General features: G+C 36.7%; 2 protein-coding genes across 4 annotated transcripts in view; one reads left to right on the forward strand and one right to left on the reverse strand.

Annotated features, from left to right (window-relative positions):
• Positions 1–28: 28 nt before the first annotated feature.
• Positions 29–4,351, reverse strand: LOC126374886 (transmembrane emp24 domain-containing protein bai). The gene is made up of 5 exons (XM_050021658.1): positions 4,037–4,351; positions 3,532–3,652; positions 3,011–3,081; positions 1,066–1,192; positions 29–594 (listed from the first exon to the last, which is right to left on the reverse strand). Exons 1-5 carry the CDS (start codon positions 4,211–4,213, stop codon positions 473–475), a joined length of 618 nt encoding a protein of 205 aa, XP_049877615.1. The 5' UTR covers positions 4,214–4,351; the 3' UTR covers positions 29–472.
• A 936-nt stretch (positions 4,352–5,287) lies between these two features.
• LOC126374869 (steroid hormone receptor ERR1) overlaps positions 5,288–20,835 on the forward strand; it is a 35,695-nt gene continuing 20,147 nt past the window's right edge. The window contains exons 1-2 of one of the 3 annotated variants that reach the window (XM_050021636.1): positions 5,288–5,362; positions 5,795–5,898. Coding sequence is in view for 2 of the 3 variants with exons in the window: in XM_050021633.1 (XP_049877590.1) it covers positions 18,885–18,959 (75 nt within the window). In the remaining variant the exon portion in view is untranslated. Of the gene's footprint in view, positions 5,363–5,794; positions 5,899–12,109; positions 12,262–18,476; positions 18,960–20,835 lie in introns of those variants that run through there. The other 2 variants (XM_050021634.1, XM_050021633.1) reach the window with 2 other exon arrangements.

Genomic DNA, 20,835 nt, shown 5'->3' on the forward strand with positions numbered 1-20,835 from the left:
ATTTGAGGTTAAAATAAAACTGTATACATATATTTTATATATTATATTATAACATCCTTCCTTAATCAGACGCTGAACTCAAACATTTACAAACAAAATCATTAAATAAGAAATCTGTGAAGTATTGAAAAATTTATTATTTTATTATAAAGTACCTATGAGTACTAAAAAGATCTATAAACACAGGTGAAGTCGCAGGCGGGGTCGATTTTTGTCACGAGTCAGAAATCCTTAGAAGATGGAAAGGTCACTAATACTGCTAATGGGATAAAGTGAAATCACAATTATTGTTCGTTACTGAATTATCATATCAACCACAGACCTGGCTGTATGACTTAGAGCACTTTACTTTCACATAACAGAAAAAAGTTTGTGCGGTTTATTTTTTAAAACAACAACCACAGTACACGCAAAGAATTCCAGCCGGTCGGCCTACCCCTGCGACCACACCTGCGATTAAATTATTTAGAGACTATTCAATGAGCTTTTTAGCCTTGAAGTATCGGCGTAAATACAGAACTTGCCAAGTTGCTAGACCGAGCAGGCACACCATCGAGAATACGCTGAAGAATAGCACTCTGTTGTTTGTTGACTCTGCGGACGAGAAATAAAAGTTATTTAATTAGCCAACAAGACAAAAATAGTACACGACTATATGCGACATAGTAGTATGTAGCTTGTATATCACACGACGCGATAAAAAACTGATTCGCGAGCGATGTACAGGTGCCATGCTACGGCTACAGGATAAAGTATTGTTTTGACAGCTGTCAAACTAATTAAGCTATATTAGCGTAGCACTTGATAAAATAGGGTTCAGGAGTGATGGCACATCAGAGGCAGGGTACACCGTTTAATAAAGTAAATTCGTCGTTTCGAGAGTAGTTGCCTCACCGTTGAACAAAAGAATGCAATCCACATTACAGATTGACCTGAATTGATTGTGAAGTTACAGACTACGCATGAGCCCTTAAGGAATTCGCATCTTAAGCCTCGCAACAGTGCTTCAGTGTGTCTTAAGATAAGTTGGCAACATTAACAAAAACAGAATTAAATATTATTTACCATTGGTATCTCTCATCTCCTCTTCCCTCTTCCTCATAAGCGTGAAGTCCTGTACGATGGCTTCAGATAAATCCTCTAATCTCTTCAGTTCGAGCTCCATTGGCTTCAACTTAGCTGCTTCGCCAATCTACAAAAGAAACAACATTTTTATACTTGATGTGTATTGAGTAAACAGCATATATTTCCTACTGCAAGTTAGCTCAACGATCGAAAGTACAGAACTTATTCCGCATGGTAGAGAGACATACAAACCAGTTTCCTACATTGAATAGACTCGCAACCAGGGCAAAAAGTGTAGAAACATGGATTTTTAAGCTCTCTTTGAGCAGCATAGCATTTAAAAAAATATACTGTAAGTGGCTTAGTGGGACTGCACTAGAGCCCCCGTGAAATTTTATATCGCGCACGATGCGATAGATGAGGCCGAATGAGGGTATTTACGAAAATTCTAGCAACTAGTTTGCGCCACTTTGGCCCCATCTCCACACGCGCTATCAAAACGTGACGTCATTTCAGAAAACCTCATTGTTTTTTTTTGTATCGCGTCACGTAGCCAATAGAGTTGGCGCAATGATCTTATCACGCGCGTTATAAGCAGCATGCTACGAAAACTGTTTACAGCTTTGTTACAGGATACAAGATCCCACTCACGCAGTAAGTTATCATACCTCTCAACAATAAACAAAACAAATAAGTAAAAGAAATCAAACTACATATAATAACAACCATCCAATTTCAAACATAATCACAACATGAAAAAAAAAACTACACAGAACTTGAAATTAGGGTATGGTAGGTAGTAGTTTCTAAGTTAATATTGGTGCTAATTTATTGTGTATCATGCAAAGTTAGTACAACTCTTAATCATGTGCATTTTGCAGACACAACTCACGCCCGTAACACTGTAAGGATAGGTAGAGAGAGCTACAAGTATTCAATATTGAAGTGGGAAGGGTCACAGGGTCACTATATGGTCACAGGTTACCAGCCCTATAGATAGTAAGTAGTCTTATAATTTTCGTAGGGATGTACCAGGGAGCAGTAAGTTTGCAGTAGTGTGTTTAAAAAAAAGCCTTTATTCACAGACCTACATAGTTTACTACATTTATGTGGCGATGCATGGAGCGGTTGGCCGCAAGTGCGGGGAAGGCATTCAGTATAAGGAGCGAGTTATCAAGGATAATATTATAGTTCACATATGCCCCGCCCTGCCACTTGTTGAGCTGGATTTTTATTGCTCCGTGGGTTATACAGTGAATCCCCATTAGTCTGACAAACATTTTGCAGGGCAGTGTCGAACTATCGAATTTGTCGGATTATAGAGTACTGCCTAAGAGCCCTATAGTTTAGTAACAGTAAACAATGAACACACACTAATAGATAATATCGGATTATAGGGGGTGCTGCATTAACCATGGGCCGGATTACCAGGGCTCCACTGTATTATGTGGGAAAAAGATGTAGTAACAAGATGAGGAGGCAAGGGATAGTACCAAATAAATTCACAAAATCTTTCAACTAACAAAACCTCAACCAAAATGACAAACTTAGCAATGTTCTAAAGCAAACACCTTTATCTTCATAGGGCAGAGTTTACCAGATAATGGGGATTTGGAGTTATGGGCCTTATGAAGTAGTAAAGTATACATTTGCAAGTATTAGTGAATGCATTAAAAATTCTCTGTTAGTTAGTTATTTTCTCCCGAAAATGAATAGGTATTACCCAGTTCTGAAGGTTGAGAGTGCGATAGCGCCCCACCGATCAACAAAAAAAGCATAAAATTATATTAAATTAAAAAATTTATAAAGCAGTGAATTATAGAAGCTCTGTGTTCTAACTGAAATTAAATTGGAAAACTTATTTTTTTTTAATTTTGACTAAGTGCAGGTAAATTTTAAAAAATATTACTTTTACCAAGTTTTTTTTATTGTTTAAAATACTTACGCCTTCATAATTCTTGGCTTCAATTCCGATTTTGATGTCCAGCGTTACATCTTGGCTCACGCCACGACGCTCTGTAATAAAAGTATTGAATAATTACTCAAAATGGCCATGTTGTACGGTGTTTTTAATTTTTATACATGGTAACATTTGAATATAAATAATTACTAAATTAATTGAAACAAAATAAGGAAAAATATCACATTCAAGCTAAATGTTAAAGTACCTGTCTGTCTGTTGGTCACTTGTAAACTTATTAACTAATTTGGATGAAGGTAGGTATGTTGGCAAATAGATCAAAATTCAGGGACAAACTTGGGGTACTTACCTATGAGTACTTTCTAAGGACAGATTTATTACATATTATGCTTATTGGAGTGGAATAAGATGGAACAACACCTAATTTTAAATATTAAAAAAAAACATGTTAATTGGTATAATATAAACTCCAGTATTTGCTCAGGACAGAAAGGGATGGAAAAGCAGAGGGTAAAACTATAAAATAAACTTTTGTGATTATTTACCTGGAGGCACCTTGGAAATGAAGCACACCTCAAATGTGTCATAAGTTTCTGTGACAAATGTGAATTTTCCCTTAGTGATAGACTCCTTCTGTGCTAGGATATGACTTTTGGAATCACGTACCTGTAATCATCACACATACCTATTAAGTTTATTATGCCATTTTAAAAAAATATGTCAATTTAAAAAGTAACAAACAAATATGATTTATCTTTACATTTAGTTCATAATGTTCAGCGTAAAGGCGTTACATATTACTTGAGGTAAGGAGAAACTAAATGTTTCATTATTTTACTGAATCTCAACAGGAACTTCTTTAATTTAAGCAACAATTCTAATAAGAGTGTTTTATAATAGCTACGTATAATAATAACCAGCTCAGCCTTGTTTTGATTCTTCTTTCTATATCATCTGTAAAATACCGCTCAAACTGGTTAGCAGATGTTTTTTACAATGTCGACTAAATGGCATGGATCATTGCCAAATAAAGTGGGGTTCTTAACTTACAATGTAGTCGATCCTCTGGCCGGCGGCTTCTGTGACCTCATAGTCTCCCGCCACGAGCACGTTGGCTCGAAGTTCTTCCTTCAAACACTTCTGTGTGTTGGGAGCGAGACTCCACATGATAGCATCGGTCCCATGCCAGAAGACACTCAACAAAAACGCGAGATAGTACACCTCCATGTTAAAAAATCTATTCTATTCTCTTTAATGATCTAAATAATTAAGAATTCACAACATTTAGAACAGAAAATAAACATATTCTGTGTCAAAAAGACCGATGAGTTGGCCCGAAAAAGAGAAACGTCGTCGGCGTTTCACGCAAGGTTGCCATTTTATTTTGAAATATTGAATATTTAAAATTATCTTCGACATCTTTCATAAATTATTTAAGAAATTCGTTGAAATAATTTATTATAAGTTTATATTTGTCTGTCTTATAATTTAAATATGTATAGTTAATCAAAATATGAAAATAAACAAAGTATAAGTATCTGAGTACATCGGAACGTAAAATTGTTTATCGTTTTTATAGAACATTTTTATCGTTCATAGATAGGTGCATGCATATCAATGCTCTACCAACATATTATGTTTCGATTCAATTTCAGAATATGAAAGTGATACTTTCCTTCGTAAAAAACACACATAGCGTTGTACCTAATTATCGACTAAGTATGTTATTTATCGACTAAGCACAATACCTATTTACCTATGTAAAACATCTATGGCGCGTAATTCCAAACTTCCGCAGCTTTCTTTTTACATTTATTTATTTAGATAGGTATACCAATTGTCAATGTTAAGTTGAAAACCACCTAACATGTCGATGTAAACTACTGAACAGAAAGGTAAGGTAAACCACCGGTATTGGGTTCATCAACAGCAGGACGGTAGTATCGACAGCCTAGTGTGAAGGATTATCTGCGCAAAATTAACCGCGCGTTTGTTTTTTGAAGCCGAGCATGGATTGAATATATTGATTGTATTATAAATCGATCAATTCTATAACTAATCAAACACTAGTTTGAAAGTGGCGAAGCGACATAACAAAATTATAACCTAATTTTGGAATTATGAGATTAATTTCACAATAAGAATATCAAAATAATATTTTTTCTGAGAAGAGAATTGATTGTATATTTAGAAACGTATCTAAAAGTTAAAATTCGTGACATTTGAAGTGTGATCTGAAATAGCCTTGGGAACTGACAGTTCATAATTTTGGATTTTCGAGAATAATTCCTCTGTACTTCGTTAATTGATTATAACGCGTATTTTGTGCTTATTGTGTGTAATTCTCTACATCGATTATAGACAAAAAAGTTTCATGTGAGTTTCTAACGTTACATTATTTGTGTGTATGTTTACATAATACTGAGTATTTTTGATAAATTTTAGGGAAGTTTGGTAATTTAGGGTTTATTTCACATTCCCAAAGTTTTATTTACTGCTTATTTTTGATGTTTTTTCGCCCAGTGATAAGTTTTTCCGTGTTTCATATAAAGCACTTGCACTTTATCAAATTGTTTGCCAATATTACCATAACAAACTTAATGGAAATTGAGATCTCTACTTTTTATACCTAAATGTAATGTAATAAAAATAATGCAACTCCATTCTATTTTGTAGATTGCCTAGTAATTGAGTATTTAGAAAATTGTTTCTAACCTTGCGTTATGGTGCCTATAATAGTAAAGCCAATTTAAGCACAATGCCTAGTTATTTTGACATAAATCTAATTTTCAAAATATTACATTCCAGGTGGTTTAAAATGGGTAGACATTACATATTTCTAAAAGGCCCATTGTACTGTTCGGAAAAATGTGGTATACAACCTGTTGTTGGCTAAATCGGATTACTCTGAGGTATGTATTACAAAAATTGTATATTTACCTATCTTGCAGTCCAGGGACATTAAAAAAGCCACATAGTACCAATTCATTTATAAAAGCCATATTGCAATATGACAATGCAAGTAAATGTCAAATAGCAATAGGGCTTTTTTAAATCAATTGCTTTGATGTGGCCTTTTTAACTCCCCTTGTCTATTGTAACAAATTCTGTATTGGCCTTTAACCTCTTAGGCATATCTTTAAGTCTGTAACTAATTGATGCAATACAAAAACATTTCAAAAAAGGAACATAATATACAACACAAAATAATGCAATATAAAATCACTACTTCAAAAAAGGAACATATACAAAACAAAAAGGCACAAACAAAATAATAAAATAAATGGTATAAAGGTGTTTTTCTTCCTAAGGGAACAGTTTCTTCCAGCCCACCTTTCAGTATAGGATGTAAATAAAGAGTAAGAGATCTTATTAAGATATTAATAAAAGTGTAGATCTAGCATACATGAAATAGTGCCTCTATCCCTGGCCATATAATATATAGCCAAGAGATTGGCAGAGGTGTAAAAAATGGTTTATAAAATATGATGACTTTGACATGTGCGGCTCCTGGGGCTTGTTTAATAAAACTTACAATTGTAAATTACAATGACAATTTGATGTACATTGTGGAGTGTGTGATCACAAATATTTTGCAGTTTCAAATAAGCTACGTAATGAACATCAAATTGTTGTAATTTACAATTGTAAGTTTTATTAAACAGGCCCCTGACTGTCTAGGTGTGCCCTCATTCCCCTCAAATTGTACCCAGACAAAGCAGAGTTAAATTGTTAGCATATTTTATCACAATATTATACATGTGTGTGTGTGTGTGTGTGTGTGTGTGTGTGCGTGTGCGTGTGCGTGTGCGTGTGCGTGTGCGTGTGCGTGTGCGTGTGCGTGTGCGTGTGCGTGTGCGTGTGCGTGTGCGTGTGCGTGTGCGTGTGCGTGTGCGTGTGCGTGTGCGTGTGCGTGTGCGTGTGCGTGTGCGTGAGTGAGTGTGCGTGTGCGTGTGCGTGTGCGTGTGCGTGTGCGTGTGCGTGTGCGTGTGCGTGTGCGTGTGCGTGTGCGTGTGCGTGTGCGTGTGCGTGTGCGTGTGCGTGTGCGTGTGCGTGTGCGTGTGCGTGTGCGTGTGCGTGTGCGTGTGCGTGTGCGTGTGCGTGTGCGTGTGCGTGTGCGTGTGCGTGTGCGTGTGCGTGTGCGTGTGCGTGTGCGTGTGCGTGTGCGTGTGCGTGTGCGTGTGCGTGTGTGTGTGTGTGTGTTTATGTATGTATGTAATACATGTGAAAATGAAAGTCAATCACTGATCAACCTAGAAGATGTTCAGTATAATTGACGGCCTTATTGCTCTACAGCAATTTCTACTAGGCAACCAGTTGCAGGAACTAGTGAAAGTAGAATTAGAAAGACACAAATTTTGATTCTTCACTTTGCCTTGGAGTGGCTCTAGACATCTCTGCCTACCCCTTCGGGGATAGAAACGTGATGCTATGTTTTGTTGTTCTCTTTGCCTCTAGATGGCAGTAGTGTGATAATGTTTATGTATAATTTGGAAGGATTAATTAGGTTAATTCTCGATAGATGGCGATAGTTTCACCTTTTAACAGGATGGTTGATCTAAGAAACTATTTTGACCTAAAGAATATTTAAATTATTACGTGTTTTTATGTGATTTTCTTTATTTATATTAATACGTAAATGCACGCTCCTAATCCTTAATGGGGTGGACAGAGCCACAAGGAATTAGAAGACAAGTAGCAACCACTTGATTTTATTGACTCCCATTCCAGTAGAGAAACTTTTGTTTTTTTGAAAATTATTTACAACTTTGAGGATGCTTAAGAGACGGAAACCCGATGTGCTGACTTAAAACTACACTTTATTACAGTTTTTTTGCAGCACACCCCCTGACACTTCATACAGACAACCTCGTTTTACACAGACACCACATATTGACTTTATCGTACACGCGCATCTGTGTGTGTGACGTCTGACGTCATACGAGACTATGTCCGAGGGGGGTGAGGTAAACGTAGCTCAAACGCTGGCGGGGAGCGGAGAGTTGCCGTTCTATGCGTAGTTTTAATTGGACTTAGGCAGCCTGTAGAAAGCCTGTATATTTGACAATAAAAAAAGCAGAAAATTATTTTCTCATTTGTCAGTTGCCAAATGTAAACAGAGGCAAAACTGCAGCCGTAATATGGCAACATTGACAACCGAAAACGCGCGCGCCTAGCCAATAGTTGGTTCGCCACATACTCGATATATTTCCGCTGCTCTCGAAGTTTTTTCAGTTTTGTGCCTAAAAAGTGATAAAGTGACTGTAAAGTGCAATTAATAAACTGGAACCTTTGAAATTGTTACCCGCGCGTGATACACCTAAATATTATCAAAATAGTGCTTTAAATACCCCGAATACCGGGCACAAAATCTATATCTACCCTCATTTTATTTTATTTTCAAATGACACATGCCTGTGCAAGGAGCAGGCGCACTTGCATGCTATGCCCTTGCAAGTGCCAGCTACTTTCATGTACAGTCATGAGTCATGAGCAATATTATGTACGTACTTGAGAACCCTGTCGCACTATCATATTTGACATTTAATGAGACTTAAGGTTTAATTTGTCAAAAAAGTTAATGTGACATGGTTTCAGAATGTATACATATAAATACCGTACATACGATCGGCATGCCTGTACCTAGCATGCAAGTAGATAGCACTACATTTGATTTTCGGACGTGCTGTTTACAAGTTTAGGTTGCAAATGTATCTACAGTATAGTGCTGCTGCTGCTGCGTGCTGGTAGCTGGCATACAAGTTACTACCTCGTTTTACTGACATGCTTGTAGGTACATCTGTAATGTAATCATATCGAACCCCGATACCGGATTTGCACCAATGAGTTATTAATTTATCATAGGTGCGTGTTCACTAACACATTTGGCTCTACCATTATAGACGGCGGTACGGCTCACCTATCACGTTGGTGTAACAGAAAGCTCGGTGAGGAGTAGTTACTTAGTTCCTATTGTGACGAATGAACATTTGACTACCACAATTGGGATATAGTCCCATAACTTGTAAATAATAGTCTGGTTATAATGAAATGTAATAATAATACCTGAGGTTATATTCCCAACCTCAACAATTTCTAGAAAAAAAAACTAGCATAATCAAATAGATGATGGTGAAAGTGATTGGCAAACAAATAATACCAGTGCTAAGGCAAAAGAAAAGGATACGATTAAGCCCTATGCCGCCGCCCCTTCATCTCTCTCCCGTTTTCACAGTGCTTACCTAACCTGAAGATTTAACAGGTCCAGTTTTTTAAAGAACTTACTGCTTGCATGACCTTCCAACCCGCGAAGGGAAAACCAGCCCAACCAGCAAAACAGGTTAGGTCACAACCTCCGAAATGCATTTCTGGCGAATATGATTTCCTCACGATGTTTTCCTTCAGCGCTGAGCACGTGATAATCATTTGTGATTCAAACATGAATTCGAAAATACTTTATAGATCCGTGGTAGTATTCGAACTTGCGACCTCACAGTGAGAGTCAAGTGTTCTTCGAACTGGGCTACCACGGCCTGAACGTGTAAATATACAGAATCGTTTGACACAATTGAAAGTTAATGAAAAGAAAAAGCAGAAACCATTGCTACGAAACTTTATAAACCAAAGTCAGTTGCGTTGCATGGAATCAAGAATATCTCCAAACTCAAGGAAGTCACTGAAAATGTCTTAGAAAAACCACGTTGAAGATAACATTACCACAAAGACTAATTATTTATGTATGTCTCATACCACACAGTCTGTCGAGGTAGGTCGTAGATAGCAAGGTTTTACAATGATATAGGTGTACATCATCGGTTATAAATATAAATTCAATGTTATGCTATCAGCCTCGTGTCGCGAATCTATCGATAATATCGATAGCATCTAGACCCCGCAATCAGTTGCTTTGCTATAAATGTCAAAATTACAAAAAGAAGCAATTATATTATTTAAAAGAAATATGTAAACGCGGGTAACGTAAAAAAAAAGTAAATTGTGCGAGTCCGAGTCACCTCCCGACGATACCGGGCAATACCTGCCAGCTGAGAATCTTTCAAAAATATACTTTGACATACTCGTAATTTGGAATTTAAACATTTTACACACTACCGTAAAATGATTGCTGTATAATTAAAATGCAATACAATAGAATACAAATATACTTTATACACTTTTATACACTTTTACTTTTATATACTTTTTTTTTTGCTTTGTATACTTTATTGCACACAACATATAATACAAGTAAAATGTTAAATGTGTGTGTGTGCTTTTAAAATGTTTCGGGTTCATTTAAACTTTTTATCTTTCATACGTTCACTGGGTGCGTTGCAAGACATATTAGCGGCAGGTTAGCAGTTTGTATCTGACGTTGCGCAATAGATTTCCATACTCCCCACTACAGGACATGTTTGCTACAGCGATTGTCGCTTCAGCGATAATAATCGCGACTTATTCATTGCCAATTAAACTGGCTAATAATTAACTATCCTTTGCCAGCCAGCCAGTCTTGATTTGGTTCTGGTTTTAGAAATACACTGATCAAGTGAAAAACTACATTTAATTTGTATAATATCTATACATCTTCGTTAAGATTATGTTACACTAGGTGTTAGTGACACTTGATGTTAACTCAGAATCATGGTCTGAATCATCCCCCTCAGAATTCGGTACGATGTCACTAACACCCTGTATTAAGTTTGGACTGTAACGTTTTTGGAAGACTAGTTCTGAACAAAAACGAATGCAGTACCAGCGATTTAAATGAGTCGCAACTTCTCGAATTCTATGCACCTGTATGATCTGTAATAGGTTGTTATACCCGTTGAAAAACACTCCAGAGAGCATACATATTCAGTGGGGGACGAACAGCGGGGGCCACCGGGAATAGAGGTTTATTAAATCCTTTGGGAGATTTTGAATCCACAATGAGTTCACCAAAAGCTATCACTGAAGTCAAAAGCGACCACGAATCATCATCATAGTTGGTAAATCTATTTACGGACAATTTTGATCAATGACGCTTATTGGCTCGCGGATAAAGTGTAATTTAATTACACATAACAACAAAACCTCCAAATTAATTCCAAGGCCGATGACTCGTCTGAAGTCAGCACTTTGGCTACGCTATTATATCATGAGGCAATTTTGACATAATACTCGTAACCATGTTGGTGGCAAAGCAGAAATGTGCTAGTAAATATTTATGTTTTCATCTTTTCACTCCAAAGTTCTGGAGATTCTATTAAGCGTATTCGTTGCCGTGTGTTGTTAAGATGTGTATTGGACAGACATCGTGCTAAAGTCAGGCAACGGAGAGACATTGGAGCATACCACATTCCTCAAATTCCACTAAACACCGTTGTTGTAGAGACTCGGAAAGAGCAGGATTTGATGGAGCCAAATGCTTTCTTTTGGTGCTTTGTTTTGGTATAAATGCAAAAGTGCGATTGTGCTTGCATTTTGAGTGCTTTGTTGTTTGGAGTCTGTACAGAAACTAAACCAGTGTCAAAAGTTTAATAGCATAAATTAAAAACTTTATTTACACTATAAACAAAAAAGATACAGAACAAAAGTATGAAACAAAACAAAAATAAAATTAAATAAAACAAAATAATAATAGCCTAATTAATTTCTGATTCTTTTAATTTTGAATGGTAGGATAGGAATTATGTTTGATTTCAAACAAAAACATTTTCTGGTTTTGTTAGATAAAAAATGTAACAGCGATTTGTAAGAAAGAAGTAAATTGAAGGTAAACTAAGTACATCGATAGTTACACTCCGCTCTACATTTATCTGAAGCCAGTATTCCACCGAAAGACACGTGCACGTGTGACGCAATAGCTGCGATGAAAACGACAGTGTTTCGGTGGAACGGTAGCGCGAAAACGTAGCTTGTGTTGCGCTTAGCTCCATTCAGTTGGCTTGGCCGTGACAATGCGCGGCGCGGCGGAGCGCGGGGGGCGCCGCAAAAGTGGGTCGCTCGCGACGTGAGTCAAGTTCAAGGCCACTCACGAGGGGGAGGGTAAACTAATCGCCCCTAGATGGCGTTGTGCGATTCGAAGTTTGAAAATTTGGCGAGCGGGGGTGGGGCGGGGTGCGGGGATCGAGGCGCGGGAACGAATTTTCGGTGCAACACACGACACGACGCTGCACTCGTGGAACGAACGTCGCGACGCGCAGTACTCTCGCCGACTAGGCTAGATCCAGACTTCTAACCCGACCTAACTACACAATAAACAAGCCGACATGGACTGGATGGACCTGGACGTGGTATGTCATTTTTCAATTTTATTCCCCATTAAAATGTGTAGGCTATTTTAAAACTACCGGGCTGCCTGTCGCATTTTTTACAAATTTTGCCTTGACCTATCCTAACATTTTATCAACTGCGGTGGACATTACCGAATATCGGTGTTATGTTCCAGCCAGACACGAATTATTATTATGCTCTACAATAACATAATACATATTTTTGACGAAACACTAAATCACTAAAATATTTTTTATAAAAAGACTGTATTCTCGCCTTTATCCGGTTTTGGAAATATTGAGTATTTACCTCAACAGTTTTTGTGTTTTTGGTCAAAAAAATTCAGCTGAATTTTTCCTTATCTACTGCAAATATTTTCACTAATCTGTTATATGCCACCCATTAGTCGAATACTTCTGGTATGTGTTTAATTAATTTCCGCGAGGCTAATGCACATTATTTCCGTACCGATGTCCACGTTACCAAACGCTTTTCAAATTGTTTACATTGCACAATATATTGTTACCTAACCTTTCACACTACGACTTGATCCATACATCTTAATCATCCTACAATCTACAAACACTCTTTAGCAGCTTGAGGAAAACCATTGATGAACTTTTCAGGACTATTTTCTTAGCACATCTTTACTTACTTTTTAGCCTTTATCAAGGTGTGTGGTGAGGTGGAGTTCATAATTCTGTATCAAGGCTGGGTGATATAGTTTGGCTATATTAATTGTGGGATTGTTGGGAGCCCAGACACGCCGCTCGCGAGGCCACGTGTGCCCGACCTGCCCCAACGCGCGGATCGATCGTGCGCCTACCGTAATATTTGCCGGATTCACCCGCCTAGACGCCTAACGGTTGATTCTATTTTTCTCGACATTCGACGAGTTCTCGTGAATAATGAGGATTTTAAAATTGTTCTTGGATGTTTTGTCGTTGATTTCAAATCTTTCGTGTTGAGAGGTATGTCTTTTAAAATGTGTGATTTGTTTGAATTTGTGTCCAATTTTCAATTTTTTGACAAGTTTATGTTCAAAAAATAGATCCGATACTTAAACTTTTATTTCAATCCGGTTTTCCATTATCCGTTTATCAATTTCCTAATGTGATGTAGTGACATTCTTAACAATGATGTACCCCATTATACTTGTTCGCTCGTTATAACTTTCTGCTGCCACCCAAGTCACCCAGTTTCACATTTCCAAAGCCCTTAGAAACAAGTCGTCGGAGGGTCCTAGAAGACCTTGATCATACACGCGCTCAGATTTTAGGTTTCCTTTTCTGACTGTCCTTGAATGATGTCTAGACCTAACAAAATTTATTACGTTGGCATAGCTCTGCCTGAGTTTTTATCTGGGTAGCGCATAATCACCTCTTTGATATGATCGAGACTGCATATATGCTTACCGTGTTGCTATAGCATATCGGGTTCTTTGTTCCTAATAGGATTTCGCTTCTTTGTTCTAGCGTTTAATTTCGGCCTATCCTTTCATTCCTTTAAGAAGCACGTTCGTTGGACTTCGTTTTATTGCTTGATTTCTTTATTTCTTTTTGGACTGTTGGAGCTATAGGGTTTTACTTTTTTTCTCTACTCTCCGACTCTGTTCCTGTTTAATCTTTGGTAAAAGTTTTACTATTTCGGTAAGAAAGTAAAATTTTCTTGGAAAGAATTCGAACCAAACTTTTATCTGTTCCCAAAAACAATATACCTAAAAGAAAGTATAGCTGCATTATTTCGCCTGGTTTCTATCTAATCTCACTGGTGCATTATGTACCGGCCGCGAGACCTTGACAACGCTTTATCTGTCTATAATCAACATTATACTGACACATATTCGTATGTTTACATAATATAACCAAATTTTCAAAATATGTACCTATTCGCTTTTTATATATCCGTTCTGGTTGACCTAGTCTGGATATTTTTTTTGTGTAAATATCAAATCCGGTCTTGCTCAGGAGTCCTAATGGGATAATATGAGTACAACCCATTGTTCGTCCTGTTGCTAGGCGCTACCACAATAAAATATCAAAAGCAACTCAGAGCTTTTATAACAAAAGTAGGTCGCATATTGACCCAAAAAAAAGTATTCGCTATAGTAACAGTGACGGATATTGATAAAGTTACGTAAGCTTAAACAAGAGACTCTATAATGCACTTGTGATAATTATGATAACAACGAAATATTGTTTTATCACGTCTGTGCAGAAGACGGCAAATTTTGCTACAGAACTAAATATACTTATTGAAGATATTATTAATATTACAAAGTGAGTTTTGGTTTTCGAAGAACTTGTACAGTAGGTACATAATAATATAAAGCCTTATCTTGATAATAGTTTGTCTATTGCCTTTATTTACAAAAGATCAATTGTAATTAGCGTATTTTTGGCAACAACACGAAAGATATTAGCTCTTTGCACATAAATTAATACGGAATTATCTTATAAATTATGTTCCACTCATTATCTTGGACTGGTGTTTCTACGCTTCTTTTATCTCATATTACAGCTTTGATCTAAGGTTAAGACCATTATGGTCATGGACAAACATCAGATAGCAAATAGATAGTTTGTACTTAGTTCCACTTCCGTCATTTGTTGATGCTGTATGTAAAACTACACAATGTCCCTGCTATGTGGCTGGTTGTCTCTACGTAGCTTTCCTTGGAGGTGATGAAGTGTCGGCCTTGCAAATTGCAACTTTACAAAATGGCATTGTATTATGATTTATACACCTAATGTTAAAAATATGCGATTATCGTATCGGCTATCACGCTGCCACCAAAGCACCAGATGCGGCTTTACCAATCCTGAATATTTTCAGGTAGCAACGTAAAACGTTGTTTATTACTGCTCGAGAACGATCCATCGAAGAGTTGGCTTATATTATCCGAGCAATATATGTGAAACAAGTCGATGTTTTCGTTGGATCGGAATAATTGACGAGGTGGAGTGAGGCAGTGAGGGGGCAGCGGCAGATTTGGCTGTTGGCCTTGACAATGAACCGGCGGCACTCACACAGACATAGATTCTTATTTGAAACGCACACAAGTAACCAGGAGTTATTCCACGAATGGCCTCCTCCCACACAATTATTTTTAGGGCTGGCATGGCTTTTACAAAGTACTTCGCTCCCTGAAGGGTTACAGGAAAAATATGCATTATTTTTTTAACAACTTAAACGATCTACTTTATTTTGAAATTTGTTGGTTCGTAAGAACGATTTTTTGTTAAGAATTTAACATAATTGTAGCTCTCGAGGGTAATTTTCCGTTTATTGACATCCCTACAGTCAAAAAAGCTGGGGAGCCGGCCCGCCGTCGCCTCATGCCTGCCCTAACACAACTTATACTGTATAGACTGCCTAGGGCTCCTAAACGCACACAATGCCTTTCCCTCATGACTGAAAGCTTCCATTCGTTTTCATTTACGTAATTCAAGTTCTGTTCCTCCCACGATGAAAAGATTCTGTGTTTCTTATTAATTTGTGGGTCGCGCATATTTCTATTTTTTGGTTTTAAGACTTCCAATTTCCAAGTTTCTTTGAAGCGGTTGTGACTTGGATGCTTATGGGTTCGTTCAGTCGTATGTCTTCCTGATATTCTTCCTTAATATCTCTTTTTATAGAACCTTGAATCTGTAAATTGTAGAGTAGCGTAAAATAACACAAAGACAAGAATGCCTTATGTGTGATTAGAAACTTTATAATCAGATGTCAATCTTTGAATAGCTGCCGGTTTCTTTGACGTTCCTATTATGACATAATTTAATTACATAAACACCGCTAAATGTACCCACTGTTATTTAGTGCCGAGTTTGTATGCTAGACTGGGTGCGTTTTTGTCTGTCTACCTTAGCAGCCTATGACATCATCAACTAGATAGGCTGGCTGAATTTGTTAATTCAGGTTCTGTTTCCTTTGTTTAACATTTGAATGTGTTTGCAGGATCTTCGTTTAGTTTTTGTTCAAATTAGATTCGTACATTAATCAGTATTGCCATGAGGTCGCCTGCTTTCAATAAATCCTTACTTATATTGTTTATTTCAGTTTATAATTTACTAATTTTCTTACCTAGAGTACGCTAGATTTATTTCATTTTTACAGTCTTCTAAGCTCCAAATTAGACGTCTTGACACATTTGTAAGGATTCAACGTTGGTGACGAAATCTATCTCTTTTACTCTACCATTAGTTCCATTAATTGATTAAAGATTTAAAGCCTTTTTCATCAATGCTGATAACCTAACCAGAACTTATCTGACAGATAGTACTACTGCAAACAGACGAATCGATATTAGGAAAATTAGTTAGCAACACGCTCTTACATAGTATTCACGTGTAGCATACAGTACATGTAGGTATTTGAAATTTGCTCCGAGTGTCGATAGCAACGAGTGAACCTTGAGTCTGGCTATCAAGGACTGCCTGTGTCTGGCCACTAAATATAGGTTAGCCTATTCGTTGTCACATTACTTGCAGCATATAAAGAGTTGTATGCAAATTTGTGGTTTAATAGATATTTAAGCTATAGATATGACAAGCCCGTATGTTGACGGACATAAGGGTAGGGGACGACCCAATAGTATGGATGGATTGTATGATGTAAAATATATGTGTGAAAGGTGTGATTGCTGAGATGGCGGCTGGGAGATGAATGGAAGAAAATACCTACATGTTGTGCTGACAACACATAGAGTGGGCTAAGGGCAGGTGGATGACAAGCATACAAATCATATTTTATATTGCTATAGGTATCGGTACCATAGCAGACCAATTAACACAAAGAAAATCTAAATAAATTTGGATAAATTAGTAGCCTATTTTTAAAATAAACCAGCTTTTAAAATAGAAACATAAGCAGGTGATATTTTTGGTGCTTACACTATCAATACTTAAAATGCACGCTTTGGCATTAAAATAATATATAGAAATTTTATTACTACTGCAGACGTTTTTTAAGACCACGAGCATGTAGACCTTGACTGGGTAGATAATAAAAATATATAAAGATATACCTATTTGGTATATATTCGTAAAGGTAAGATAAGTGCACATCGAAATATGTTATGCTTACCTACAATTGAAAACGAGTTGTAAATATATTACATAATTACAGTTTTACATATTGCTTGAATAAGTAAGTAATAATTGCTAATAGACGGTTACCTGCCTATCTATATATTTTTTGCTCTTATGCGGGTTTTGTGATCAATAACTGACCTTATCAACCCGTTAATAATTCAACAATCTTGACCAAATAAAAAAACTGAAATCGATGAATTTGTCAAACGCAAGTCATAAAACGAATTCTCTTCTTTTTGTTCGATTTTAAAAAAGTTACTGCCTTCGAGGTAAAAATCCTTTCTTCGAAATAAATAGCTTCCAAATAAATAACAGTTGCAATTGACTAGTTATCTACTGTCCTAGAAACAGCGTTGGTGCTTTCGACAACAAACAAAATATTTGCAAGGCAATTGGCCTAGTGATAAAAATGTTTAATTAGGTAAATATAATGAATATTGACAATAAAATTCGCTTCGACAGTATTGACGATAACCTTTGGTTTTTTCTTTCTGTTAGCTTAGCCTTGGCTCTTCCGTGCAAAGACAAGAAATGATCCTTACACGTGCCTTGTTTTATTTATAACCGTTTTCGACAATTTAATGTTCTTTCGCACGTATAGCAAACGTTTTACAATTATAATGTTTTAAACATTTGATGTTCCTGCTAATACTTGTGTTTTATTTAAGTTCGCGCCATTTTTTGTTTGTAAATCTTCTATTTATCATCCGGACATACCCCTTTTTTGCCTTTGGTTACTTGATGAAGGATCCTTTCGCATATGTTGCACTTTTAAATAGGGATTGCTGTATGCCAGTAAGAAACATGATATATTATGGTACGCTGGATTCTCCTTCAATCATATTTACAAACTACTGCTTTTATCGCGATTTCTGAAGTATTCTAAACTAATTGATAATTTCTAAATTAATTAAACTTCCTCGTATCAACTTCAACATTGTTGTTTTCTAAACGAAAGATTTCACTATATGCGCGGCCTTAACCTTTGCTTAGTTTGTATATCAAGTTCAGTACATAAGACATTGTTAGTGAAATATATCTTGATTGTTGCATGGACCAATGAGAAACGTCGGCCCTTGGCATGACTTCAGGGAAATTTAAACGTTGAGTTTATTCGCTGTCGTAACCTCAAAGGGACCAATAGACGGACGCGGTGTGAAATGCAAGAGCACGTGCGGCAGTGAGGGGCGGCGCATGCGTATTTCATGCGCGCTTGTGGGGGGGAGGCGGAGCTGCGTGTACGCAATGCGTGAGTGTCAGTGCGTGAGCGTCGCTCCGCTCGACGTAAAGGAAAACCTTCCGGCTCGAACGTTGTTTTGTTGCGATCGTATACAGCACTCGGCATTATCGATCTTTTGGTTTTGTCACTGAATACTTCGAAAACTGCTTTCATACTGACAGTCACTATAAACTATAACGTGAATTGAAATATTTTGGACCTTATTGGCTTCAATAACTTTGTTTTGACATGACACAATCGACGTGTCTTCCTGATTTGATATCACTGGCGTGTTTGTGTTGTGATTGGTGAATGTATATTAGTTTCCAAAATGTGTGAAGTAGAGGACACGTGGCTTTTTTCCAACTTCTCCAGCAAGTTGCAGATGATAGAGGCTAACCACAATGTGAGTAATTTCGATCCTATCAAAATAATGTTCTCAAATATCACATGTATCAGCTAATGACTCAAATCTTATGGAGTGTTAACAACGCGCATTTGTCTGCATGAATTATTGTTAACATAAAGTTCAAAGGATTCAGAGCCAAAGGTGTTGAAAGATGTCAAATATTCAAAAAGTACAAAAATTTTACAAAACCTGCTATAACAAAGGTGACTTTACAATAAGGTAAGACTGGAATAAATTTGAATAGTGATAATTTGTAAAATGCAGTTTCGTTTGAGGAAATCATCCATAAAGACATTTGCATATTCAACATAGCTAATTACAATTGCAACAAATTGTTGTACAACTTACTAAAAAGACGAAGTGTCTTTACACAAATAAACCTATTTGCGCATTAGGAATAGCGCTATTCCTAATGCGCAAATCAGATGAGAACTCCTGTTAATTTAATTTTTATGCCAATCATAATCGCTCATCAAAGTAATCTTGCTAAATCAGCAATCAAGAGATTACATTAGGTAGGTACTGAATTTAGACAATTACCTATAGGTCTTCTTCACAAAGAGAACAGATCAAAAATTTATGGACTCAAACAGAAGTCAATTTTTACCCGACAAATGAGAAAGGAGTTGTATTTCTTTTTCCCTAAGCCCAGACAAAAGAAAAATAATAAGATCATCAGAGTGTTTTATCTCGGGAATTATTTCCGATGCTAATTTACAAATAAACAAATTGGGCAATGGAAATGTTTAAACTGAAACAGATAACAATTGACATCGGAAACCACAAGACACTAATAAGATTAACACGTGACTTGATAACAGAGATTTCCATTAGAAGTAATTAATTATAGCGTTAAACATACGATTATAACAACAAACAGCTATTAAATATTAAATTATTATACTTACTTTGTCTCTTCTTTAATGTCCATGACAAGTCGAACAATGTAATTTATAATTCAGCCTAAAGTGCTGCCACGGAAATACTTATTTACTTTATACTTACTTTGCGAATGCCTATTTTATGCTGGGGAAGTTATAATAGATAAGATGCAGAATAAAATTGTAACGGTCCGTAGTAAAAATATGCTACAGAGAATTTATAGGCTGATTTATATTAAACCTATCTAAATACATCTCAACAGATATAATATTTCGCTAGAAAACTGAGAATTTAATAGGAACTTAACATCATCCTAGTTATCCCATTTTTAAGGGATCCTTAGCCTGCGCTTAACGTAACACCCTGAACACCCGGAACAACCTGAAGATTTGACATATTTTTAATAGGAACTTAACATAAATTCCTAAAAAAGAGTGTCACACATTTGAAATTTAAGGTTGCAGAAGAGTTCTTATTGGTTTTATTGTTACTTAAATTGTGCAACAAAACACAGTTTATGACAATGATGTGCGTCAGTATTTAGTTGCAAATTCTATTACATTTATCGCATTATTTACTCAAGAGTCAAAGAAAACTAAAGAATCTGTCAAAAACTAGAAATATTAAATATCCTTTCTTTCTGTTGGCAACTTCTCTTTTCTTGTGTGGGTTGTGAGTCTTGTGAGATTAATGATCGGCCTCATCAATCCTGGTGTCAGTGTTACTATGCAGCCGCCAAAGGCCTCTGACATGGCTCATGTAACGACTACATACTTAAGTAAAGAGTAGCCGGGCGGGACCGACAGCTTAACGTGCCCTCCAAAACTTATCTTACTTTCGGACAATCGGATGATCAGCCTGCATCAATCTAACCAAACTAATCACAATGCAATTTTTGTGATGTGTGGGAATTCGAACGACTTCCGGATCGTGAGCCCATTGCACCTTCACTGGACCACGGAGGCCGTTGGCAACTAGAATATTATTTTTT

The sequence above is a fragment of the Pectinophora gossypiella genome, chromosome 18 (assembly GCF_024362695.1).
Source record: "Pectinophora gossypiella chromosome 18, ilPecGoss1.1, whole genome shotgun sequence".
NCBI classification, from domain to species: Eukaryota; Metazoa; Arthropoda; class Insecta; order Lepidoptera; family Gelechiidae; genus Pectinophora; species Pectinophora gossypiella.

What these genes read in the sequence shown, in the direction of transcription:
- LOC126374886 (XM_050021658.1), bottom strand. Translation starts at nt 4,213, where the DNA reads ATGGAGGTGTACTATCTCGCGTTTTTGTTGAGTGTCTTCTGGCATGGG. An exon ending in GCCAGAGGATCGACTACATT is followed by an intron (nt 3,653 to 4,036) that starts GTAAGTTAAGAA and finishes TGATGATTACAG; the next exon opens with GTACGTGATTCCAAAAGTCA. An exon ending in GGAGATGAGAGATACCAATG is followed by an intron (nt 595 to 1,065) that starts GTAAATAATATT and finishes TCTCGTCCGCAG; the next exon opens with AGTCAACAAACAACAGAGTG.